At 41.5% G+C, this 27391-nt stretch overlaps 1 protein-coding gene across 1 annotated transcript; it reads left to right on the forward strand.

Annotated features, from left to right (window-relative positions):
* Positions 1-969: 969 nt before the first annotated feature.
* Positions 970-27097, forward strand: POGLUT1 (protein O-glucosyltransferase 1). The gene is made up of 11 exons (XM_516666.9): positions 970-1162; positions 1876-1966; positions 3365-3508; positions 9696-9831; positions 12426-12547; positions 17700-17759; positions 19205-19304; positions 21302-21360; positions 22923-23090; positions 23889-23945; positions 24655-27097. Exons 1-11 carry the CDS (start codon positions 1078-1080, stop codon positions 24809-24811), a joined length of 1179 nt encoding a protein of 392 aa, XP_516666.2. The 5' UTR covers positions 970-1077; the 3' UTR covers positions 24812-27097.
* The last annotated feature ends 294 nt before the right edge of the window (positions 27098-27391 follow it).

Raw genomic sequence — 27391 nt, forward strand, 5'->3', positions numbered from 1 at the left:
CACTCCTGTAATCCCAGCTACTCGGGAGACTGAGACAGAAGAATTGCTTGAACCTGGGAGGCAGACGTCGCAGTGAGCCAAGATTGTGCCACTGCACTCCAGCCTGGGCAACAGAGTTAGACTGTCCTCTGTCTCAAAAAAAAAAAAATCGAATTGGCTTTTATTAGTGATTCATGAATCAGGCAGCATCTCATCTATAAAACAGAAAAGTGTTCTAATGAGCTGAGCAGAAGAGGTTGGGCTTATAGGCAGAAAAGGGCTGAAGAAAGCAGAAATAAGGAACAAAAAGCAGATTGGTCATTTTGAAGTTACTTTCCTCCAAGAGTTACATCAGAGGGGACTTCTTTATCATGCCAGCTCAGGTATATGGGCCCCTTCTCCTATTTGTTGGAAAACTGACCCCTTTTAAAGCTGAGTTTAATTACGCGGCACCTAGGACAAGTTGCCTCCATTCTGGTTTTGTCTGCTCTCTTGAGGCCTAGTGCCAGAGTTCTGTCCAAAACAACGACCTCCCATAAACTTTATTTAACACCATTGATCTTTTTTCCTACGTCTAAGTCACCCCAACTGTTATAAATTCCTATTACAAAGGGATCCCTGCTATGCTAATTGCAACCTTTGGGGTCTAACCGTGCTGTACACACACACACACACACACACACACACACACACACACACACGCTCAACAAATTTATGCTATTTGATAAGAGGCAATTTGACGTCAAGAGAAGAACTGTTTGGCCTAGGCTCTATGCCAAGTCTTGGTTGTGCCACTAACCGTGAAACATACCCTCTCTGACCTTCAGTTTTCTGGCTGCAGACCTATTTTCCCAGGGGTGCCAGGGAGGGAGGATAGGCAACTGGTCCATTCGTTTATTCTCCCCACCTTCCCGGCGCAGCCTTCTCAGGGAAACTCCGCCTCAAGGCTGGGGACTGGAGGAAGGGTGGTGGGGCCACGGTGGCCATCTTTGTGCGGGGCGACCCGCCGCCCACGTGCTGCGGCTCCCGGGCCATCTTTGTGCGGGGCCGCGCTTCCGCCAGCGCCGCAGCGGGGAATCTGCAGTAGGTCCGCCGGCGATGGAGTGGTGGGCTAGCTCGCCGCTTCGGCTCTGGCTGCTGTTGTTCCTCCTGCCCTCAGCGCAGGGCCGCCAGAAGGAGTCAGGTGGGCTCCGGGCAGTGCCGAGCCTGCCCCTTGGGCTCGGGGTCTGGCCGGAGTCCCGAGGCGCTCCCCCGCGCGGCCGGCTCCCGGGAAGATGCCGTGGCCGCTGTAGCTCGGAGCTGGGCAGAAGGCACCGGGGCGCCTTGCGGCGGAGAGTGAGGTGCCGGGGTCTCTGCTCCTGCTCTGGACCCTGGAGAGTAACCCATTCCCCGGAATTCAGAATGACAGGGAGGAGAGGGAATTCCCCGTTCACCCGCAGGAGGCGTCGCCCGTGCTTGGCTACTCTGGACCTGCCTGAAACACTGAGGGGTCGGGGATGGGGGCAAATGTCGTGCGCGCGAGCGTGTGTGTATATGCGTTGCCAGAAGAGAAGAGGGGTTTAATGTCTGTAGCTTTTAACTGATCCTCTTTGTGGAGTTCAATTTGATTAGTAGAAAGTGAGAGTCCGCGTCACTATCCATAGCATTCTGAGGGTTGAGCATTAAGCTTGGGAATTTTCCAGTTTCTTGGACACCTGACAGCCGGATAGAGGAACAGACTTGACGTGAGCGTGGGAGTTGTACACACAAAAATTCCTCCCTAGCGTTTCGTTTCCATCAGTGGGATGGGAAGGGGATTTCTGAAAGTTTTGGTCTTCTGTTTCTTCTGTTGGTGTGGTGTCAGCAAATAACGTTCAGGAAAATTTTTTAAATTCTCATTTACTTCACTTTTTAAAGGTTCAAAATGGAAAGTATTTATTGACCAAATTAACAGGTCTTTGGAGAATTACGAACCATGTTCAAGTCAAAACTGCAGCTGCTACCATGGGTGAGTTCTTTTCTTTGATGTGTCTTTGAGAGTTTAGTTGCTGTCACAGGAAGTATTCTAACATCCTTGAGAGATTTTGGTTGCAGTGGTCAGAAAGGCAAGGATGTTTTTCTATTTCTGGGGAATAAAAATGCTCTGGCATGGGAAAGGCTCAGGTGGTGTCAACCTAACCACTGACTCACTGCGGGATTCAGTGCATGTGCATCTGTTTTTCCCACTGGGCTGCAAGCTTCCTGAGGTCAGGGTCTGTGTCTTATTTGCTGTTGTCTCCCTGGTGCTAGCTCTCAGTGCGTGCTCGATAAATATTGTTGAGGAAATAAACCCATCTATCGCTGAATCTAGTCCTAAATTTCCTGATGGTTATCTTTAGAAAATGCACATCAGGCTGGGCATGGTGGTTCATGCCTGTAATCCCAGCACTTTGAGAGGCCAAGGCAGGTGGATCACCTGAGGTCAGAATTTCGAGACCAGCCTGGCCAACATGGTGAAACCCTGTCTCTACTAAAAATACAAAAATTAGCTGGGCATGATAGCACGTGCCTGTAATCCCAGCTACTCGGGAGGCTGAGGCAGGAGAATCGCTTGAACCCGGGAAGCAGAGGTTGCATTGAATCCAGATCATGCCACTGCACCCCAGCCTGGGTGACAGAGTGAGACTCCGTCTCAAAAAAGAGAGAGAATGCACATCAGGGCCGGGATGAGGTATGGTAGAAAGATAACTCTGAAAACAGACTTGGGTGTTGGTGCCGGTACTCCCACTGGTTACCCCTGTGCCGAGCCACTTCAACTCCTCTGGGTCTCAGATTCTTCATCAGCTAAATAACAGGGTCTTTTAAGCTCCTTTTTATGTTATTTTTGACTCCTCAAAAAATTCCTTGGATGCTTATGATACTTATTGAAAACTTACTATGCACTCACTTTAAAAGGAATACAAAATAGTGTAATTTTGGTTACTGCTGTCACGCTACCAGAGTAAGGGCTTGTGGGGGAGAGTGTGGACCAGACAGACCAGAACAAGAGAGTCAGTGCTAGACTGTAAGGTGTAAACTTCACCTCCTGTGGGATTGGGAGGAGATGCCAGGAGGACTGAAGTGACTAGAAGGACACAGGTGTGGCATGAGTAGCGAAAGAGAAATACAGAACTGCCAAGGGAGGGGCAATCCAGATGGAAGGAGGAAGAAGAGACATTGACCCGCTTTTTACTTTCTGTTGCTTTATTGCATTTGATGTTTCAGATTACCTACAGGGCTTCTAGGGAAGAGCTGCTCATTCTCACTCTCGATTCTTTCCTTCCACTTACTGTGTTCTCTAATACGAAACCTAAATGCACTTACGAAGTAGGTGGAATGGCACCACTCTCTTGGCCTGCTTTCCTTGATGACTCCCATTCTTTCCCAGTGTCATAGAAGAGGATCTAACTCCTTTCCGAGGAGGCATCTCCAGGAAGATGATGGCAGAGGTAGTCAGACGGAAGCTAGGGACCCACTATCAGATCACTAAGAACAGACTGTACCGGGAAAATGACTGCATGTTCCCCTCAAGGTAAGAGTTAACGAGGTAGATATATCTTCTGACTTTATTACATATGGGCTTGATACCCTTTTATAGAGGAGCCAATTCGTGGGACTAACAAGCAGATCCCTCCTCACATTTCAGGCGGACTATGAAATAGCGATGAGCTCTTCTCCTTGCCTGGGAATTTTTCTTGCGAGCTCCTCTCAAAGCCTGTCTCCTCTGTGAGGCTTGGTTCATCACTGGTTGTACTGGTGGTGGCTCTGCCTCTTCTGCTCCTTCCCTGGGATATAGTAGCGGCAGGACACAGGCTGATGAGGCCTAGCAGGCCTAGCAGGAGGGAGCTGGGCTGAAGGAGGAAGAGGAATTGGTTGAATGTCTGTCATCGGCCAGTGTAGTTCTAGATACTGAATATTCAAGGGGAGGTGGTAGAGTCAAGAGGAGTAACTAGATGGGGTGGTGGTGGCTCACACCTGTGATCCCAGCACTTTGTGGTGGATTACTTGAGCCCAGGAGTTGGATTATGGCAAATAATCCGGCAGTGGCAAATAATACAACAGAGTGAGACCCTGTCTATTAAAAAATAAATAAATAAAGAGGAGTAACTAGTGCTGCAAATTACACTAGCCAGGACTTTAGAACTTCAGGTGTGAGACCTGAGGTACCATGTCAGTGGGCTGAAGGCAGGGTGGTAAGCAGGGAGGGTCATGGGCTGAGGGTGGAGGTTGGGTTTAGGCAGCATTGCACACACCAAAAGATAAACTTTATTTTTGGAGTTTGTTTTTTTTTTTTAACTCAGATCTTTATAAAATTAGAAGGTACAAAACTCAGAGGGCATAATATTCCCTTATGTAAGAGCATCTTTCTAAACAATCCCTATTCTGTCATTAAAAGTAAAATAAATGTGCAGAGTTGCAAAAAATTATAGATTCATTCATAAAGATTTGTATTATTTGTATTTAATAACAACTTTGTAAGAATTTAATATTTATTCTTATAAGTATATAAACAAGGCCGGGTGCGGTGGCTCATGCCTGTAATCCCAGCACTTTGGGAGGCTGAGATGAGCGGATCACTTGAAGTCGGGAGTTCGAGACCAAACTGACCAACATGGAGAAACCCTGTCTTTACTAAAAATACAAAATTAGCCAGCTGTGGTGGCGCATGCCTGTAATCCCAGCTACTCAGGAGGCTGAGGCAGGAGAATCGCTTGAACCCAGGAGGCAGAGGTTGCGGTGAGCTGAGATTGTGCCATTGCACTCCAGGCTGGGAAACAAGAGCGAAACTGTCTAAATAAATAAATAAATAAATAAATGTAAACAAGAAAACAGGCTGGGCATGGTGGCTTGTGCCTGTAATCCCAGCACTTCGGGAAGTCAATGCACGCAGATCGCTTGAGCTCAGGAGTTCAAGACGAGCCTAGGCCACATGGCAAAACCTCATCTCTGCAAAAAATACAAACATGGCCGGGCGCGGTGGCTCACGCCTGTAATCCCAGCACTTTGGGAGGCCGAGGCGGGCGGATCACGAGGTCAGGAGAGGTCAGGAGATCGAGACCATCCTGGCTAACACGGTGAAACCCCGTCTCTACTAAAAATACAAAAAATTAGCCGGGCGTGGTAGCGGGCGCCTGTAGTCCCAGCTACTCGGGAGGCTGAGGCAGGAGAAGGGCGTGAACCCAGGAGGCGGAGCTTGCAGTGAGCTGAGATCGCGCCACTGCACTCCAGCCTGGGCGACAGAGCGAGACTCCGTCTCAAAAAAAAAAAAAAAAAAATACAAACATTAGCCGAGTGTGGTGGCATGTGTTTGTAGTCCTAGCTACTTGGGAGGCTGAAGTGAGTGGATCACCTGAGCCCAGGAGGTCAAGGCTGCAGTAAGCCTGAGCCGTGATTATGCCACTGCACTCCAGCCAGGGTGATAGAGCAAGATCTGTCTCAAATAAATAATAATAAAGAACAATAAAAAAGAAAGATTATTTAATATCTCACAACCCTGAGGAAATCAGTTACCCTTTGGCTATCAGATATCGGAGGAAATAAGGTTGTAGAGGAAAAAATCGTTAAGGTATTTTAAACAGACATTTGTTTCATTATTTGGAACTCAATAATAGAGACTTTAAGTACAAATTGTGAGTCTAGGAGAATTTTTGATTTCCACAGATGAGAAATAAAATAAGAATATAGACATTGTTGGACTTTGAAAGCTTACCCAATGTTTAATAGTTTGCTGAACAATTGCCAAATGAAATGAAATGCTTTCAAAGTTTCTGAAAGGCACAGTTCTCTTCTTCCTGAGCTCAGAACATTTTGGTCATAATCATGAGCTTAGAAATGTTCTGAAGGGAGTACAGGACCTTCATTAGCAATAAAATAATATATATTTCCAATGACACTGAAAGTTCCCTATCCTAGCTACATATACAACTAAGGAAAACAGAGAGGGACAAAATACGAATAGAATGCAGTATTCCAAAACACAATCCTGAATGAAATGCACACAGTTGTATGATATCTCAAAGATTCCCATATAGCTAGAAATAATATCTTTCTACGTCTAGATACTTTTTTTTTTTTTTTTTTTGAGAGAGAGAATCTCACTCTGTCACCCAGTCTGGAGTGCAGTGGTGTGATCTCGGCTCACTGCAACCTCTGCCTCCCGGGTTCAAGCCATTCTCTTGCCTCAGCCTGCTGAGTAGCTGGGACTACAGGCGCCCGCCACCACACCTGGCTAATTTTTGTGTTTTTAGTAGAGACGGGGTTTCACCTTGTTCGTCAGGCTGGTCTCAAACTCCTGACCTCATGATCTGCCTGCCTCGGCCTCCCAAAGTGCTGGGATTACAGGCAGGTCTAGATACTTTTAACTCATCCAGTTTCAGAAATCTATGTGACATTTTAAAAACTCAGTTTTGAATAAAATAAAATATAAACTCCACATTTCAAGGATGAGCAGAGGAACCAGAGGTTTATCTAATTAATGCTAGAGACAAGTCATTTCAAAGATGAGGAGTGATGGTATTTTCTAATAACAGCTTTATTGAGGTGTGGTTAACATAAGTTACATATAAAGTATACAATGTAAATGTTCCCACAACAAAAAAATAGTATGTGAGGATATGTTAATTAGCTTGATATACTCATTCCACAATGTAAACATATATCAAAACATTACATTGTATCCTGTAAATATGTACAATTATTATTTATCAATTAAAAATAAAACCTACAGTGTACACTGATAAGTCTTTATGTATGTTTATACCAAGATAATGAACCTTCCATCACAACCAAAACGTTCCTTCTGCCTCTTTGCATTCCCTCTATCCTGCGTCTCCCTGTCTCCCTCTCCTCCCCATGCCCCACCTTCAGGCAGCCGCTGACTACTTTCTCGAATTATAGATTATTTTCTAGTTTTCTATAAATGGAATCATATAAGAGAGTATATTTGAAAAGCCAAATGTGGCCGGGCATGGTGGATCACACATGTAATCCCAGCAGTTTGGGAGGCTGAGGTGAGTGGATCACTTGAGGTCAGGAGTTTGAGATCACCCTGGCCAATATGGTGAAACCCCGACTCTACTAAAAATACAAAAAAATTTAGCCAGGCATGGTGGCAGGCGCCTGTAATCCCAGCTACTTGGGAGGCTGAGGCAAGAAAATCGCTTGAACCCGGGAGGCGGAGGTTACAGTGAGCTAAGACCATGCCATTACACTCCAGCCTGGTCAACAAGAAAGAAACTCCATCTCAAAAAATAAAAATTAAATTAAATTAAATTAAAAGCCAAATGTGAAAGAAATATGAGCATTTTAGCTGTAATCTATAAATTGTACTGCAATTTTTTTTACATTTTTTAACTAGTTTTTTTTTCTTTTAGTGTCAAAGAGTATTACATACACTTTGGATATGTAAAATATCCAAATATTTTACCATGCTAAAATATTTGGATACCTCCAAAAGACATTCAGTGAAAAGGAAGTTTCTCTTCCACCTCAGACCCTCAGACTGCTAGTCCCTGAGACCTCTTTTCAAAAGACAGTTAGAATTCTGTGTCTTGTATATCCTTCTAGAAATAGTCTGTACATTTACAAGCATCTAGACTCATCAACAAAATAAAACATGCTCTGTCTTCTGTTCTGCACTTAGATTTCTTTTCCATATAGCAGTAGATTTTGAGATTGTTCCATAAGAGTCCATAGAGAATGCCTCACTTTTTCATGGCTGCATAATAACTTATTATATGGATTTCTTTATTCAGCCCTCTATCAGTGGACATTTAGATTATCTCTTACCACATCACTTTGCTTTTTGGATAACGCAAGCAATGCTGCAGTGAACATCCTTGTTACTGTGAACACTCATGTAAATATATATGTAGGCTAAATTCCTAAAAGTATAATAACTAGGGCAATTAATGTCATTTTAAAATCTTGATAAATAGGCTGGGTGAGGTGGCTCATGCCTGTTATCCCAGCACTTTGGATGGCTGAGACGGGCAGATCATCTGAGGTCAGGAGTTCAAGACCAGCCTGGCCAACATGGTGAGAACCTATCTCTACTAAAAATAAAAAAATTAGCTGGGCATGGTGGCCTGTGCCTGTAATCCTAGCTACTCGGGAGGCTGAGGCAGGAGAATCGCTTGAAACCCGAGGTGGAGGTTGCAGTCAGCTGAGATTGCGCCATTGCACCCCAGCCTGGGCCACAGAGCAAGGCTCCATCTCAAAAAAAAAAAAAAAATCTTGATAAACAGGCTGGGCACAGTGGCTCTCACCTGTAATCCCAGCACTTTGGGAGGCTGAGGTGGGAGGATCACTTGAGCCCAAGAGTTCAAGATCAGTCTGGACAACATACCAAGACTGTCTCTCCACACACACACACACACACACACACACACACACACACACACAAACACACACAGAGTTGCCAGGTGTGTTGGCACACACCTGTAGTCCCAGCTACTCAGGAGGCTGAGGTGAGAAGATTGCTTGAGCCTAGGATTTTTGAGGCCACAGTGAGCCATGATCATGCCACTGCACTCTTCAGCCTGAGTGGCAGAGCGAGAGACCCTGCCTCAAATTAAAAAAACCTTAAAAAAAGAGAAATCTTGGTAAATAGAATCTAATTGTCCTACAAAGAGGCTAAACACTTCCACAACCGATATATCATATGCTGTGAATAGATCTCACACCCTTACCAACACTGCACTATTGGACTTTTTGATCTTTGCCAATCTGATTGGTAAAATTGGTATCTAGTTTCATTGATATTTCTTTATTATTAATACAGTTGAGCATCTTTTCCTATGTTTGTGAACTGTTGATATTTTTTGCAGTTATCTCCCTATATATAAAACACTTTTTTTTTTTTTTGGCTAGAGGAGCTCACTACATTGCCTACTGTGTCACTATGTTGCTGGTCTAGAACTCTTGGGCTCAAATAACCCTTCTGCCTAAGTCTCCCAAGTAGTAAAACAATATTTTAAATCAGTTATTTCCATGCTGCCAGAAAATTTTGATCAAGCCTTTGAATATTGCCCCTAGCATAGTGCTGGTCAGGACCTCAGAGGATGAGGCAGAAACAAGCTAAACTGTCAGTGTATCTTCTTTTTCTTTCAAGAAATCCCTGATTTCTCAGGGAATCTAGTCAGAAAGCTGTGTTACACTATTTATGATTATGTATATAACACTTTTTCTGGCTTGCAGAACTGATTTTGATAATGTTCTTTATTCATGAAGGTAATGAAAGGTTTTCTATCTGTTCTCATAAACTAGGAGACTTAATTATAATGGAAATAAAAATGGTGTCTTTGTGAGGAGCAAAGCCAAAGGAACACAGGTAGAAAATTAGCTATTTCAGCTATTACGAGAGTTTGTATCTTGTCTACTAATTAAACTATTCCATATAAGGGAAATAAAGAAAAGAACTGGAATGAATAAAGTGGTAGAAGTAGCAATAATACTCCCTTCAAAGCTATGGTGATTTATTTGGAAAATTTTATTAAGTATTGTAAGCTGGAGCAGCTTAGCTATGAGTGAACTTGCACAATACAAAAAAGCAGAATAGCCCCTTTAGAAGCATTGTTTTCAGGAGACTTTGCAGTAGACTGATGATATGGAATACTGGAACACTGGCTTGTCTTACTTTAAAATGTGAATGGGACCTCGCCTTGTCCTGGAGCCTGCAGGCACTACTTTGCTGAATTTATGGTATGTCCGGTTGACAGGTGTAGTGGTGTTGAGCACTTTATTTTGGAAGTGATCGGGCGTCTCCCTGACATGGAGATGGTGATCAATGTACGAGATTATCCTCAGGTTCCTAAATGGATGGAGCCTGCCATCCCAGTCTTCTCCTTCAGTAAGGTAAGTACAGGGAGAGCCACATGGGTGGATGGAGAGTGGTCCTCTAGGATATGAGCATGAGATCGTTGTCCGGTGACATAGTCTGATGGATAATGGTAAGGATGAGGACTGAGGTCCAGAAATGGGTCTGTGTCTCTATTAGCATCACAGTGATTGAGCAAAAAGACAGAGGAGATGAAGTTGAGAGCTGGTAAGTAGTGTAAGATTGCTTGAGTGTCTGTAGGGCTAGAGATGGAGGCTAGGGCGTGAGAGGCCTGAGAAACCTACAGGAATTAGAGGTGGGTCTTGAAGATCTTACAGAGCATGGGAGGAAGGGGTCCAAGAAAGCTTGGAGTTAGGGAACACCTTCATTCCAAAAGTTTGTTGAGCTCCTACTATGTATATATTCAGCCATAGTGCTGGGTATCAGCTGTCCCATCTGTCACCATATTCCGGGGGCCCAGCGTGGCTAAAAGTGAACCTGAAGGTGCCAGATAACTCCACACGGTGTGTGTACAAGCAGTGCATTGAAGGGATAGGCTGGAGATAGCCTAGAGGGCTATGCAAGGGGGTGATTTTTTAGACTCATCATGGAAGATTGGAGTAGCTAGGACACACCTGTGGGCTTGGGGAATTGGGGGCAAGGAATGTCTTGTCAGTGCTCAGGTTCATGTAAATGTTGTATCGGCAGGGATGGGCCTTGGTTCCCCAGAGACAAGGAAAGCATTTGGGGTGAAGGCGGGAAGGCTAGAAGAGAGTAGATGGAAGATTCTATGGGGTAAGAGTGAATTGAGGAAAACCCCATGAAATTTGGGAAAAGGAACACTATTTCTGATTTGGTTTGTCTAAAGCAGAGGGACCTTTTATCCCCACTTTTTCTTTATCATAGTTTACTTTCTCCCTAGACTTGTTTTATTTCCTGTGTTGCAAGTGGGCAGAGGCCACATTTGTGTTGCATTTCCCATGGTCTAGCCTCATTTCTCGAAAGTGTTTGGTTCCATTGTTTGTCGTGAAACTCACTCAGAAGAACAGATAGAGACTCCCATGTAAGTCAGTAGGGACTTCGTGTTTGTTATCTATCTGTTGTTTCTATGGATAATAAAGTATGACCGTCGGTATACTAACTTTCCGTTCATCTTTACTTCCCTTCTGTTTTTTAAATCAGTGACTTCTAGTTTCCAAGGGAGAGTTTTACTCTGTCAACTTTATAGTTAATTGTACAGCTTCTATTGAATAGCTGTTATGTTTAAGGTGCTTGATGAATCACATTTTTTACATATTTGAGAGACAGCAAACAGCATATTGCACATGTATTTCCAGTGGAAGAAATAGTAGAGTTAGAGGTTTATCAGTGGCCAGATTTTTAACAGAAGTAACCATAAAAAGGGAACAAATGGAGGCCAGGTGTAGTGGCTCACACCTGTAATCCCAGCACTTTGGGAGGCCGAGGCAGGTGGATCAAAAAAAAAAAAGGGAACATATGGCTTTAAACTTTTTTCTTTTTTTTGAGGCAGAGTCTCACTCTGTTGCCCAGGCTGGAGTGCAGTGGTGCGATCTCAGCTCACTGCAACCTCCACCTCCCGGGTTCAAGTGATTCTCCACCTCAGCCTCCTGAGTATCTGGGACTATAGGCACCTGCCACCATGCCCGGCTATTATTTTGTGTGTATTTTTTAGTAGAGACAGGGTTTCACCATGTTGACCAGGCTGATTTTGAACTCCTGACCTCAGGTGATCTACCCGTCTCGGCCTCCCAAAGTGCTGGGATTACAGGTGTGAGCCACCGTGCCCAACCTCAAACTTCTTTCAAAAGATATGTGATAACACCCCTTCTCATTTTGCTCATCCATACTTCTGACTCCGATCAGTGAATAACCAAGAATTTATTGACCAATCAATGTGAGCCCAACAGTGCCATAGTATGAGATAACACTAGCCAATATTTATCGAGTATGTACAATGTGCCAGCTACTGTTCTAAGAATTTTACGTGTATCAACTCATTTAATATTCAAAATAAACCTTTTAGTTAGATCATATTATTGATATTATTGTTTCCCCCATTACAGTGATAAGGAAGCTGAGGCATAGAACCATTAAGTAACTTGCCTAGAGCTGTAAAGAGGTGGAGTCAGAATCCAAACCCATGTGATCCACATCAGGAGCCCACACTCTTAACCATTGCATGTATTTCTTGGCTCTTACTCTCAAAAAAACCCATTGGGAAATAACCAAAAACTGGTAAGACAGTGTAAACTCTTAAATGTAATAGTTAAACAATGAGAGAGCTCTGTGATTATTCAGAATTGGGCATATTGTTTCCTTAAATTGGAAATCTTAACAGTATATATCCTCTAGAAAAACAGAATTTGGGGGAACTGAAAAAGCTGACCTTTAATGTGATTCTGAATTCTGGAATTCAGTGAGCCCATGACTTTTAATCCATAGTCACTTTTGCCTTTTAATGTCTACAGGCTAGACTTTGGAAAATAGGGAAAATATATCTTTGACAATGTGACACTAAACCAAGGCTGTCCAGATCCTGTGGCATGATTGCAGTTGCCTCTTTTCACTGTTCCAAGACTGACTTAGAACGACCTGTCTGTTTTTGTTGAAGACATCAGAGTACCATGATATCATGTATCCTGCTTGGACATTTTGGGAAGGGGGACCTGCTGTTTGGCCAATTTATCCTACAGGTCTTGGACGGTGGGACCTCTTCAGAGAAGATCTGGTAAGGTAGGTCCTTTAAAGAGGTTTTATTTTTTCTCTTTCTGGGTTTTCTTGAAATAAGCCATAGAATATAACCAATTATTTACTTTTTTTTTTTTTGAGACGGAGTTTCGCCCTTTTTGCCCAGGCTAGAGTGCAATGGCGTGATCTCAGCTCACCGCAACCTCCGCCTCCCAGGTTCAAGTGATTCTCTTGCCTCAGCCTCCCGAGTAGCTGGGATTACAGGCATGTGCCACCACACCCGGCTAATTTCGTATTTTTAGTAGAGACGCGGTGTCTCCATGTTGGTCAGGCTGGTCTTGAACTCCTGACCTCAGGTGATCCGCCCACCTCAGCCTCCCAAAGTGCTGGGATTACAGGCGTGAGCCACCGCGCCCAGCCTATTTACTTTTAAGTGACTAATTTTTAAGTTAAAAATTAAAGACAGAAAACTGTAGCGTAAACAATTTTGTATGTGTCTAATAATATTTACATATCCATAGAAAGGGGCAGAATAGTCTATCCTAAACTATCAGCAATGCCTCTTTGCAAGGGATTATCAGAGACTTTTGTTTTGTATTTTAAATTTTTCTTTCTTTCTTTTTTTTTTTGCGACACAGTCATGTTCTGTCTCCCAGGCTGGAGTTCAGTGGTGCTATCGCGGCTCACTGCAACCTCTGCCTCCCAGGTTCAAGCAATTCTCTTGCCTCAGCCTCCCGAATAGCTGGGATTACAGGCATGTGCCACCACACCTGGCTAATTTTTTGTATTTTTAGTAGAGATGTGGTTTTGCCATGTTGCCCAGGCTGGTCTGGAACTCCTGGCCTCAAGTGATCCACCCACTTCGGCCTCCCAAAGTGCTGGGATTACAGGCGTGCCCCTGTGCTCAGTCAGTATTTTCAATTTTTCTATACTTAAGATTCTTTAAATAAGAGTGCATTCTTTCATAGTAAGAAAAAATGAATGACCTTGTCATAGGGGGGATAGAAAATTATTTGGAAGAATATAAACATACTTGGCAATTGAGAGCTAAGTACTTTAGGCAGGGCTGAGGGAGCATAAATGTCCCATAAGCATCTCAAGTACAAGCTTATTCCAGATCCTCTCTGATTCATGACTGAGACATGCCTTGGCCTGTTGACTCCATCCTGCTATCATTTCAGAATTTAGATTGTGTAGCTCATCCAAGCTGTAGGTATTTCTTACCTAGCTACATTTTACATCATGATTCAAACAACTTTGGTGCTTAATTAGAGAACTTCCGGAAACACAGTCATTATAGGCCTTCTCTCAGGTATAAGGAAAGCGAACAATTCAACCTTGTTTCCATAAATACCTATCACCTCTCCCAAGTGTGGCTGAAGATTCAAAGAGGATTAAGGTAATATTCCCTTCCTGAAGAAACGTACAGGGCTGCAGTCCTCAGTGGTGGGTAGAGCCCTTTGTTAAAAAACAAACTTCTCTAGTGGGTATAATTTGGAAATTTTAAAAAATAATAACTTAGTCTCATATTTTACAGAACTGGAACTAGAAATTGTCTTTGTCCAGCCCTTTATTTCAGGGATAAGGGAATGAAGGTACAGAAAGGTTTAGTGATCTGGTCAAGGTCAGAAGCAAATCTAGGCCTAAAGACCAGGTTTCCAAGTGCATTATCCAACCTACTTTACTGGTTAATATTCCTTGTGTTTTCCTGACATTGAGACTGTCATTTCTTGTTTATTTTTGGGTTTTGAACATAATTTTGAGAGTGGGGGGAAAAAGGTGTGGTTTTTTTGTTTCTTGGTTGTTTTTTAAAATTTTTTGTAGAGACAGGTCTTGCTATGTTTCCCAGCCTGATCTCAAACTGCTGGGCTCAAGTGATCCTCCCACCTTGGTCTCCAAAGTGCTGGGATTACAGGCATGAGCCACCACACTAAGCTGGAAAAAAGGTTTTAAACTTTTTTTCCCCTAAGTTATTCTTGGCCTTGGCCTTAATTTTCTAATCCTTTCCCCCCCTCCTCAGTTACTTGCAAATACCCTTTTCACATTCTTCTTTTTGTAGCTCTTTTCCCACCTGCCATGCAGCTGCTTTGTTTTCAAAATCTTTAAAAACATTTTTACTGATTATGAAACCTATATATGCTCATAAAATTTTATAAATATGTATAACTTAGGCAACTTTCCCCCTAACTTATTGGTGTATCTAAGTAATCTTTCCATGTCTTTGTTTCATGTCAGTACATATGAAAGAGTCACTTTATTTATTTGTTTGTTTGTTTATTTTTAAAAGGCAGGATCTCACTATGTTGCCCAGGCTGGACTCAAACTCCTGGGGTCAAGGTGTTATCCAGTTACTTCACCGTGTAGTTATTAATACCATTTTCCCCCAGGTAAACTAGTAAGCAATTTTTAGGCAGATAGAATGTTTTAAAGTCTAATCTTATATGAATACTTTTTTCTTTTGATACCTTCCCATTTTATTCAATTGAATTTATTCATGGTTATAGAAATACAATTTTGTTTTTTAGAACCCTCTGTTTAGAATCTCTAATGATGTTCATTTGTTACCTTGAAAATTTAATAATCTGCTTGTTTATCCATCTGCACTGATGTCTGCCTGCCACTGTTCATTCTATTTTTCTGATATTTTGGGAGTTTGTGCCCACTGATTTATATTTCACTCTGTAGAAGAATTCATTGTTCTTTACAGATCGAAGATTTCATTTGTTACTGTCAGAGAGGGTTTAAAAAAGAGGGCTGGGGTAGCACCAGGCTGTGGTGGCCACCGTTAGCACTTGCTTGGAGAAACAAGTCCTAACCTAGGTCTTTTGAGGGAGGATGGGTAGGTTAGGAGAATGAAAGAGAGAGAACAGTGATACACAGTTTGGGTCTGTGTATATGAAACACAGCTTCCCCAGGAGCCAAGGAAATAAAGAGAAGTAACTTTGAGTATAAATTGATACATGTTTTGTTAGATAGTTTGACAATATGTATCAAAATTGGAAATGTATACTGTGTATCCTTTGACCTAGCTGTTTCATGTCTAGAATGTATCCTAAGGAATTAATCAGATGAATGTGCAAAGATTTGTGTACAAGGATGTTTACTACCATGTTGTTTCTTAGAGCAGAAAGTTGGAAACTACCTAAAAGTCCATCAATAAAGGATGAAGTGAATCATAACATGACTATAAAATGGAATTTTTGCAGTGAGTCTTTGCCAGAGATTCTAAAATGGAATATCGTGCATGAATGGAAAGGCAGTGTAGGTTTTAAAAACTCTGGGTTCAAATCCTGGCTCTTATTAGCTGCATGACTCTGTGCAAGTTGCTTAACCTCTAAAGGACCTCATTTGTAAAATAGGGGTGATAAAACCTACCTCTTAAGATTGTGAGAATGATTTTATATTTACAAAGCACTTAGAACAATGTCTGTAACATAGTGAATTGCTATATAGATGTTGGCTGTTACTATTATTTATATTTCCTATTAAGATTGTTACCTAACAGTATGTATGGTGTGACCTCTGTTACATAGAGCAAAGTTTCTCAGTATTAGTGTTGCTGACATTTGGGGCTGGATAATACTTTGTCCTGGGAGCTGTCCTAACCACTGTAGGATTGTTGAGCAGCATTTCTGATCTTTACCCACTAAATGCCAGTAGCAGTCCCCTAGTAGTAACAATCAAAAATGTCTACAGACATGGCCAAATGTCCCCTGGGTGGGAGGGAAGGGCAAAATTACCCCCAGTTGAAAGCTACTAATATGAATAAATGATTGCAAGGAAATTCTCGGCTAAAATGTTACATTGTTACCTCTGGACAGGGAGATTCCAGACGACTTCTTACTTTTATCTTTATGCTTTTTCATGAGAACTTTGCATGAGGAGCATGAAACATTTTCCACTAAAAACAAAACAACAAAAATCCAGTGCTATAGTGTCTCTGCTTGGGCAGGAAGAAGTATGGGGAAAACAAGATAGTTCTGGCCTTAGACTGGAGAATCAGGTAAAGGTGATCCATCCAGAAAAGGCCAGAGGATGAGCCACGTTGGCTGAGGGTGGAGGTCTGAGGGCCTGGAAAATACTGAGCAGCGTTCTCAGCTGAGTGAAAATGAGCAGCATGACATTATATGTATCTGAAAAGGACCTGTGCCTAGAAAGTTTATATCCCAAGTTTCTCCATCACTGTAATCCAGCCCATCAATCCCTCATTAACTTCAGTTCAGCCTTCCCTTCCTTTTTCAGAGAAGATGCTGTGCAGACTTCTGTGCAGGGAGGGTTCCTACGAAGCAAGTTAAGAATGATGCATCTGTGAGCTAGCAGTTTCAGTAAGGAAGGCTGGTCATGGTAATGTGTACTGAGATCTGAGTTTCAAGGACTTCATCTTTATAGAGCACTTAGTCTGGCTTTAAGAATACAAAGGTGCTTTTCAAATATCAAACTAAATCTGATGACACTTCCCACCTGTGGAAAACATAAAATCAGAGAGTGATTTCCCTTTCATTCCATTTCTGATGCTTTTTTATTTTTTTGCAGTTCTGTACACATAATTAATTTCATCAGTAGCACCCTACTTAAAGTACAGAGGAAATCCACATTTGCCAAATTATAAACAGACCTAATCATGACCTTCAGGGTTTGGGGGCTTTTCTTTCAATGTTGTTAACTTGTTAATGGGGAGTAGATTTGTAGATACAACTGGGTAGCACCTCCAGAGCAACGAAATGGTAGCAAAAGGAAACAAAGTGTCCTTTAGGGCTTTTTCTTTTGAGTGACTTTGATTAGACTTATTTAGAAATATGAAGCTCTGGCCAGGCACAGTGGCTCACGCCTGTAATCCCAGCACTTTGGGAGGCCGAGGCAGGCGGATCACGAGGTCAGGAGATAGAGACCATCCTGGCTAACACGGTGAAACCCTGTCTCTACTAAAAAATACACAAAATTAGCCGGGCGTGGTGGCGGGCGCCTGTGGTCCCAGCTACTCAGGAGGCTGAGGCAGGAGAATGGCATGAACCCAGGAAGGGGAGCTTGCAGTCAGCCAAGATCGCGCCACTGCACTCCAGCCTGGACGACAGTGCGAGACTCCGTCTCAAAAAAAAAAGAAATATGAAGCTCTGAACTAATCTTCAGAAATGGTTAAAGCACATTCTTATATAGTTGAAAAAGATATATTGAAACTAATTAAATTCTATATTCTTAGGTCAGCAGCACAGTGGCCATGGAAAAAGAAAAACTCTACAGCATATTTCCGAGGATCAAGGTGAGTTATTTTCTGACATTTTACAAAGATATTCTTCCAAGTAATGTAAAATGTAAGTAACTTTGAGGGTATGACAAGCTCTGTAGTTCAAAGGGAAAGCTAAGATAACAAAGAAAGAAATGTGGAATCACAAGTTTAGATTCGAGAATAATTCACATTATTTGCCGAAATCGCCATTGATTGAGTTGATATTCAAAGAAGTAAAGTTCATCCATTTCAGTCATTTAACAGATATTTTACATAGTGTCACAAATGTGTCGGTCATTGATTATGTGATGCCAAACACAACAGATGGGTGTCTTCTTACAGTCCCTAGGAGTAGCTTATGATCATGCCACGGTACTCTGCTAGTTAATGCAGAGCAGGACTCATCACCATATCTCTTGACTGCCTTTTTTATCACACCCTGTGGCTGCCAAATAGTGGTTAAGAGCACAGACTGAGACTGCTGAAAATGAAGAAGGGAGCAGGGAGGAAAGAGAAGAGAAAAATGGCAAAGGTAGTAGGAGGACCCTGTGTTGTTCAGCTCCATAGTCCCAAGGCCAAGAACAGTTCCTAGCATGTCGATATATGATAAATATCTGTGGAGCAGATGAATAGAAAAGACCATGAAGGGAGCAGGGTTTTGTAGTTTTAGCAAGTGAGTCCTTGCCAGAGATTATACTCCCTCTTCACCCTCCTCTTCACTTGGGAGCTAGACTTTAGGAGGTAAATGGATTATCCAGCTACTATGTCCTGTTTCTTACCAACTTCTCTGATTCTTAAATCTTGAAGTCACAAATTAACTTGGGGACCATGTCTGGACTTCAAGAGTTTTAGGACTCCCTTGAAATTATGTGAGGATATGTGCATTTTTCTGGGAAGGAGAGAGGGTTGGTTCATAGTTCTTAACAGATTATCAAGGAATCCATGATGCCTCACATGTCAAGACCCTCTGCTACTTGGAACATCACTAGAAATTCTTCCACATACAGTCGTCAGGTTTTTAAGCCCTTTGGTTTTTGTGCATTTTTTTAAAATTAAATATTATACTGGACTGTACAGAGCATACATAACAAAGGTCATGTAGCTGTTTTAGTGAGTCGTGACTACCTAGCCTCACAGTTATGAGCACCAGTGATTATAGAAGCCACATGAACTTTCCTAAAAGGGAAATCCTTCCCTGGGATTTGACTATAGTGACCTGAACAACATACCCTTCAAGACCAAATGCAAGCAAAGAAGGGCCAAGTACCCCCCAACCCTAAAGGTACAGAGGGGACCAGCCCTGGATGACCTAGATGCTGCAGTACCCAGTATACCCCTCCTCCGCTGTCACGTCACCAGTGAATTGTCCATTTGTGCAGAGTCATTGCATTGGGTACTAGTCCTGCTCACCTTTCAGGGATTGGGAACAGTTTTCTAATACAGGCCACACAGTTTTATATCACGTGTTTCTTTTATAGGACAAGTCCAGAACGAGATCCTCTCATTCTTCTGTCTCGGAAAAACCCAAAACTTGTTGATGCAGAATACACCAAAAACCAGGCCTGGAAATCTATGAAAGTAATCACCAGCCATCTGACTAGAACTACAGCAGTGAACATTCTCACTCAAAGAACATTGCCACCTGGGTAGAATTTGAGATTAGGTTTCCTGTCAGTGGTGAGGTGAATGTAAAGAAAGTTCCATGAACCAGCATTAGCATATATGTAAATTCTCCTTTTTCAAACTTACATTGCTTTTCTGGCCATATTATGACTAGTATATTGCACTACTTTGAAGGTTTAAACCAGGGGTCACAAACTTTTTCCAGGAAGGGCCAAATAGTAAATGTTGTAGGTTTTGCAGGTCGTATGGTCTCTATTGCAGTTGCCAACAGACATGGGCAGTTTGTAAAGAATGAGCCTGGCAGTGTTTTTATTAAAACTTTATTACGGCCAGGCATGGTGGCTCACGCCTGTAATCCTAGCACTTTGGGAGGCGAGGCGGGTGGATCACTTGAGGTCAGGAGTTCAAGACCAGCCTGGCCAACATGGTGAAACCCCGTCTCTACTAAAAACACAAAAATTAGCCGGGCATGGTGGTATGTGCCGGTAGTCCCAGCTACTGGGGAGGCTGAGGCAGGAGAATCGCTTGAACCTGGGAGGCAGAGATTGCAGTGAGCCGAGATCACGCCATTGCACTCCAGCCTGGCGACAGAGCAAGACTCCGTCTCAAAAATAAATAAAAATAAAAATAATAAAAAATAAAAACTTTATTTATGGGCACTGAAATTTGAATTTCATGTAATTTTAAGTTATCATAAAATATTATTCTTTTGCCTTTTTTTTTAACCATTTGAAATGTAAAAATTTCTTAGTCCATGACAAAAACAAGCAGTGGGTCAAATTTGGCCTGTGGGTCGTAGTTTGCCAACCCCTGGTTTAAATCAATGGTCTCAACCCTGGCTGTGCAGTACAACCAGAGAGCTTAAGAAAATGAATCAAATGAGTCAGAATCTCTGGGAATGGTGTCCAGGAATCTTCATTTGTTTAAAACTTTTCAAGTGATTCTAAGGTGAAGCCAGAAATGGGACCGTTGGTTTACAGTCCACTCTCTCCTCTTAACTCTATGGCTTTTTGCCTTAATCAAAGAAATTAAAGCCCTAAACTTCCTTTATATGAAATTTCCACATACCATATGAGGATGCTATGAGGAAAAGCTTTAGACTTCTTGGGAGAAAACTAAGTAAATCTGAGGTGCATGTATTATTTCATACAGTTTTAATCAGGAGCAAGTGAGCTTAAGAAACTTTGTTGAATAATAAAAATATGAAAAAATGTGTTCATTTAGAACAAAAGTTGTTAGCATCTACTGTGGGAGGCTGCAGAAGCAAACAAAACTTGTCCCCTCATCAAGGAGTTTACCATCTGCTAAGGTGGATGGAATGTACCTGGGGATCTCAAACTCAGATGTCCCCAGGGGCCAGCAGGTGATGTCAAGAGGTGAGCAAGAGAGAATACTAACAGTTCCAAATGTTAATAAGAGCCCAGTTTGCCAGATCTTCCTTTTTATTCTCCAAGAAAGATTGGAAATCTGGATTTTTGCAAGAAATATCCTACCACCTGTAAATGTTGGCAATGATTTGATTTTTTTTTAAAAAAATACTTAGCATGCCCAACAAAATTTGAGCATGGGCTATATACACCCCTAAGGCCATCAGCCAGCACTTGGGACCTTCTCTGCATACATTATTTACACAGAGTGAAGTGTGCTGCAGGCTGTGACATCTGACTTCAAAGGAGGGCAACATGGCTTTAGGTGTGCTTAAACTCTAAAATCAGACAGGCCCTGGTTAAAACTCTGTCTTCCATTTAGAGCCACACTGACCTTGAGCAAATCTCAACTTCCAAAGCCTTGGCTTCTGCATTTATATAATGGGAATAATAATGTCTCCTGAGTATATTGATTATGAAGCTTAAATGAGGTAATGTTGATGAAATGTTTAACAATGCTTGCTGCACAGTGATCACAATAAATGCTGTTGCTGTTAATACTAATAACTTCCTTTCCACTTAAAGGATACCTTAGGAAAGCCAGCTGCTAAGGATGTCCATCTTGTGGATCACTGCAAATACAAGTAAGATTTGCAGGACTCCTCACTTTCTTGGTTTCCATACTGCTTTTGAAATAGCTTCACTTTGGGTGAGAACTTTAATATAAAGTCCCAGCTGGAGTAAATGAAAGTTGCATTAATTCATTTCACTGGCTTTTCCTCAGGGCCTAAATGCACTGACCTGAGTTCTGTGGCGACTGTAGAGAAGAATGGAACATGGTTCCTGCTTCCAAACAGCTGCGTGCTAGCTAGTAATCACAGTAATGGAATTACCTCTCCATATGCCCCACCCACCCAATCGTTGAAGTTAGAATAAATATTTCTCAGTTAATAAATATTAGAATTATTATCCTGGTGTGCTGGCATGCTCCTGTAGTCTTAGCTACTCGGGAGGCTGAGGTAGGAGGATCCTTTGAGCCCAAGAGTTCAAGACCAGCCTGGGCTACATAGTGAGACCCTGTCTCTAAGAGAAATAAAATAAAATTCTGGGACTAAGAATTAGATGAACAGGTAAAACCAGGTCTAGAGGAGGGCAGTGGTGGTGGGGGTGGCTCAGAGTTAGGAGTGCTAATGACACACACAGTAGGAGCTATATGGTGAAAGCAACTCTGGTTGGCGACAGGTGCGTGCATAAGAAATGCTGAGAAGAAGACAGCTTTTTTTGTTTTTTTTTTTCCCCTGTGGGCAATCTCTGAAAATTGATTAGGTTTTCCTCATTCTCCTCTCTATACCAGGGGTCCCCAACCCCCTGCCATGGTACTGGTCTATTAGGAACCAGGCTGCATGGCAGGAGGTGAGCAGTGGGGAAGCGAGCTTTACCGCCTGAGCTCTGCCTTCTGTCAGATCAGCCTTGGCATTAGATTCTCATAGGAGCACAAACTGTATTGTGAACTGTGTATGCAAGGGATCAAGGTTGCGTGCTCCTTATGAGAATCTAACTAATGCCTGATGATCTGAGGTGGAACAGTTTCATCCAAAACCATCTCCCCCACACTACCCATCCATGGAAAAATTGTCTCCCATGAAACTGGTCCCTGGTGCCAAAGAGGTTGGGGACCGCTGCTCTATACTTTAAGAGAAGAGGGTGATGTCCAGGAAGCAGTGGAGACCTTCGACCAGATGGGGTACACTAGAGGAAAAACAAGGCTTTGGGAGGCCATGACTAGTTAGAGACATTAGGCCTAGAAAAGCTTGTGAAATTTTTTTCACTCGTTATATTTTATGTTTACCATTGAACATTTATTTTCTCAGATATGTTCCAAATCTACAAGCTGTCATTTCCTTCTGAGCCCTGTATACACTCTACCCGGCACCCAGCTCCTGACCCTATCTAGCGCTGTCTGGAGAAAATATCCCCTATTTTTCCTCACCCTGCCATTCCCAGAACAACCTGTAGTCCTAGCCCTGGTAAAGTGGTTGATAGAAACCACTTAGGAACATATTAATGTGTCCTTGAAAACTCAAAGTGGAAAGAGAATGGAGAGGAATCATAAAAGGAAAGAAGGGGAGGGGAGAATAAGCATAAAAGGTCATATTTTTGGCAGCAGGCATATAGTATCAAATATATTTTGTTCTTTTTTCCCCAGGTATCTGTTTAATTTTCGAGGCGTAGCTGCAAGTTTCCGGTTTAAACACCTCTTCCTGTGTGGCTCACTTGTTTTCCATGTTGGTGATGAGTGGCTAGAATTCTTCTATCCACAGCTGAAGCCATGGGTTCACTATATCCCAGTCAAAACAGATCTCTCCAATGTCCAGTAAGCAGTTATCCCCCAATGCAGAGTTTCTAAAGACCCTTCCAATCTGCTTTTTAAAATGCCTTAATGCCTTAAAACCAGTCATGTAAGACATTTAGTCCTACGATTTTTTTCCATTGAAAGCTTTTTTTCCTCTTGGTTTGCATATATAGTATTGCATTATTATCCAAGTAGGCTATAAGTGGAATTTAATTTGAAAAAGCACTTTAATACTGGTTTCAAATGAAACGTTCAGACAAAATGAAGTTAAAAAGCTCTAATCTCTCCAAGACTAAAGATAGGGATATTCAATCTTATTATATTGTCAAAAGGATTTTCAGATACAGCATGAGAATTGACTCAAGTGAAGCTTCAGCAAATTTCCTTTCATGACGGGAGGAGCTAGGAAGAAGTATAGAGAAGGGCCAGAGTTATCTGAATATTGTTATCATGGTGATATCTGTGTATATATATATTTTTTCTATATATAAATATATTTATATATAAATATGTAAAATAATATATCTAATATAATATATAATATAAATATACAAAATATATGTAAATATATAAGGTAACTTCTGTATTTTCTCAAATATGTCCCAAATCTACAATAGGGTATCTTTAATCAGTGTGTGGGGGTTTTTTTTTTTTGTTATTATTTTGTTCTTGAGAGAACCCTGATATCTTTGCTTGAAGGAAATAATCCACCATCCACATACCTAAAATTATCCATAGACCTCAATCTATATCGTCTTTCTGACTTAGTGCCAATGAAGTTGGTCTATATTTCACAGTCTAAAATTCTTTTCATTTTAGAGAGCTGTTACAATTTGTAAAAGCAAATGATGATGTAGCTCAAGAGATTGCTGAAAGGTGAGTTCTGTTCATTTTCCCTTTTCCACTTTACTTTTTGTCATCCCCATTATGCCCTAGCCAAAGTTATCTGAATATTGTTATCATGGTGACATCTGTATTTTATCCTCATTATATGGAGATAATTCAGAACTAAAGCTGTCATGTGTATATACACATGTCTACATATGCTTGTTTTAAAGGAAAAAGATGGGCCGGGCGTGGTGGCTCACGCCTGTAATCCCAGCACTCTGGAAGGCCGAGGTGGGCGGATCACCTGAGGTCAGAAGTTCGAGACCAGCCTAGCCATGGTGAAACCCCATCTCTACTAGAAATACAAAAAAATTAGCCGGGTGTGGTGGTGCGCGCCTGTAATCCCAGCTACTCGGGAGGCTGAGGCAGGAGAATCACTTGAACCCGGGAGGCGGAGGTTGCAGTGAGCCAAGATTGCACCATTGAGCTCCAGCATGAGCAACAAGAGCGAAACTCCGTCTCAAAAAATAAATAAATAAATAAATAAATAAATAAATAAAGGAAAAAGATTGTTAAGTTGTATTGCTACATGCATGTATGTGGATATGATTGCCATAGGGTTGGTTCTTGAGGCTCAAATGAATTAATTTATATAAAATACTGAATAATGCTTGGCACAAGGTGAGCACTCAAATGCAGACTGCTATTATCATTAAATTCTGTGCTTTAACATTTTCTTGTTAAATCTTGTCTCTAGGGGAAGCCAGTTTATTAGGAACCATTTGCAGATGGATGACATCACCTGTTACTGGGAGAACCTCTTGAGTGAATACTCTAAATTCCTGTCTTACAATGTAACGAGAAGGAAAGGTTATGATCAAATTATTCCCAAAATGTTGAAAACTGAACTATAGTAGTCATCATAGGACCATAGTCCTCTTTGTGGCAACAGATCTCAGATATCCTACGGTGAGAAGCTTACCATAAGCTTGGCACCTATACCTTGAATACCTGTTATCAAGCCAAATACCTGGTTTTCCTTATCATGCTGCACCCAGAGCAACTCTTGAGAAAGATTTAAAATGTGTCTAATACACTGATATGAAGCAGTTCAACTTTTTGGATGAATAAGGACCAGAAATCATGAGATGTGGATTTTGAACCCAACTCTACCTTTAATTTTCTTAAGACCAATCACAGCTTGTGCCTCAGATCATCCACCTGTGTGTGTCCATCACTGTGAAATTGACTGTGTCCATGTGATGATGCCCTTTGTCCCATTATTTGGAGCAGAAAATTCGTCATTTGGAAGTAGTACAACTCATTGCTGGAATTGTGAAATTATTCTAGGCGTGATCTCTGTCACTTTATTTTAATGTAGGAAACCCTATGGGGTTTATGAAAAATACTTGGGGATCATTCTCTGAATGGTCTAAGGAAGCGGTAGCCATGCCATGCAATGATGTAGGAGTTCTCTTTTGTAAAACCATAAACTCTGTTACTCAGGAGGTTTCTATAATGCCACATAGAAAGAGGCCAATTGCATGAGTAATTATTGCAATTGGATTTCAGGTTCCCTTTTTGTGCCTTCATGCCCTACTTCTTAATGCCTCTCTAAAGCCAAAAAAAAAAAAAAAAAAAGACAAAGCCTCTTAATAAATTTAATGGAACTATACATAGAACAGCAGCTCTTCCTCACCCTTTGCATACCTTTAATATTTTTCCTTCTTAAATTGGCCACAGCAGGGGTCATTCACACTCTCACTGTCTTGCAGGAATCACAAGAAGTCTTCATATGTGAACGTGCCGTTCAGTTGGTAGTTAAGAGCATTCAACTTCAAATATATAGAAGATATTTGTTTTAGTGCAAATCCATGATGGAGTGCCTCCCTTTTCCTTTTTTCACTTTTTGAAAAAGATGTTTTAGGTAGTAGTTTAATATCTCAGGGTGCTCTTTCTGACATAGTAAAAAATGAAGAAAAATGTTTAGATTAAAACTCTGTAGTCTGATGACTTAGAACCATCCTTGACCCTTAGGCCCAACCTTTCCACAGAGAAATCACCTCTCTTCCTTTGTCTTTTAAGAACTATTTGGTATTAACTAGTTTCAGAATTAGTAAATGTGAGATTCAGTCACATAATTATCAGACATTCCATTTGTCAGAAATGTATTTGGCTTTTTAAACTCCTTTCCACAAAAGTTTAAGTCTAATGACCTTCTTAGAGAAGTTGAGCATGCCTGGCAAGATCATTTCATGGAATAAGCAGATGTTTAAAGTTGGATTTTTTTTTTTTTTTTTTTTTTTTTTGAGTACTAGCAATGCACAGGGACCGTGTTCTTAGGTTCTTAGTCTGTGAATCTAGCAATAGGCAGTCCAGATTTCTGAGTCGTACTATGGTTTTGCCTTGTCACTGTGAGGCCCTACTAGGTGTAAGCATTCTCTCTGAATTTTAATTTCCTCTCATTAAAATAGGAACAAAATTTGCTATCCTTTAGATTAGGAGCTGAAGATTCATTTCCCTGGGAATGTTTCCCATTTAGCTTCAAGTTTCAGCTCAAACATCACCTTCTTTCTGACTCCTTTCATTCATTCCTCCAGGCAGTAAGGGGCTACCATAGTACTTTGTTTATGCCTGTATTATATGACATCACTGTAGTTGCTTGACTGTTTCTCCTACTGTTCTGTAAACTTATTAATGGGTGAAAATCTAATTTTACTCATCTTGATGGCTTCATGATCCAGCACAGTGCCTCACACAAAGAACTATTGGGTGGGTGGATGGATGGATGGAGGAATGGAGACAGTTGGCTTAACCAGATCCTATATACAGATTATTACTGGCTCCAAAGGATGAGTAGATAAGACCATAAGAATTGGATCAATGTAAATCCTCACCTGCCCTTTGAAGAGCCAATAAGGGCATCTTTGTCTTTAAATACAGCAAATGTTATTCAGATTTTGTACTTGTCTATCTGTTTACCTCAGTGTAGATGATATGAGGATGGTATAACTATGTAAATTGTTTGTTTTTGAAAATAATTTGTTTCCCCACAACTTTTGAAGGTTTTATTTGTTGTTGCTATTACTAGTTCAGTCCCAAACTTACCCTTTCCTTTTCAGAGAGCTAATGGCCATGCTTTTCTTCAAGGAAAGAATAATTTATTTGAATGAAGTGGGATACTTGCATAACACAAATAATGCTTTGTCTTTATTTATTTCGGGAGTGTTATCTATGTGCTGTCAGTGACCCACCTTATTCTACTATATCAGTTCAGATTTTCCTAGTGGTCAAGAACAGAAACTGCCTCTAGCTAGTTTAAGCAAAGTAACTTACTAGAAGGATATGAGGGCATCTCGTGGAATCTAAAAAGGTTTCACAGTGGTTAGAAGGATAGAAGCAAGGGCACCTCCAGGAATCTCAGCAAGAATTTTGACTGTTTCCAGGGTGCTACTATAATGCAGTTCCATTACCTATTGGGCTCTGTCTCAGCT

The sequence above is a fragment of the Pan troglodytes genome, chromosome 2 (assembly GCF_028858775.2).
Source record: "Pan troglodytes isolate AG18354 chromosome 2, NHGRI_mPanTro3-v2.0_pri, whole genome shotgun sequence".
NCBI lineage: Eukaryota > Metazoa > Chordata > Mammalia > Primates > Hominidae > Pan > Pan troglodytes.

What these genes read in the sequence shown, in the direction of transcription:
- POGLUT1 (XM_516666.9), top strand. Translation starts at nt 1,078, where the DNA reads ATGGAGTGGTGGGCTAGCTCGCCGCTTCGGCTCTGGCTGCTGTTGTTC. An exon ending in GGGCCGCCAGAAGGAGTCAG is followed by an intron (nt 1,163 to 1,875) that starts GTGGGCTCCGGG and finishes CACTTTTTAAAG; the next exon opens with GTTCAAAATGGAAAGTATTT. An exon ending in GCTCAAGAGATTGCTGAAAG is followed by an intron (nt 23,946 to 24,654) that starts GTGAGTTCTGTT and finishes TCTTGTCTCTAG; the next exon opens with GGGAAGCCAGTTTATTAGGA.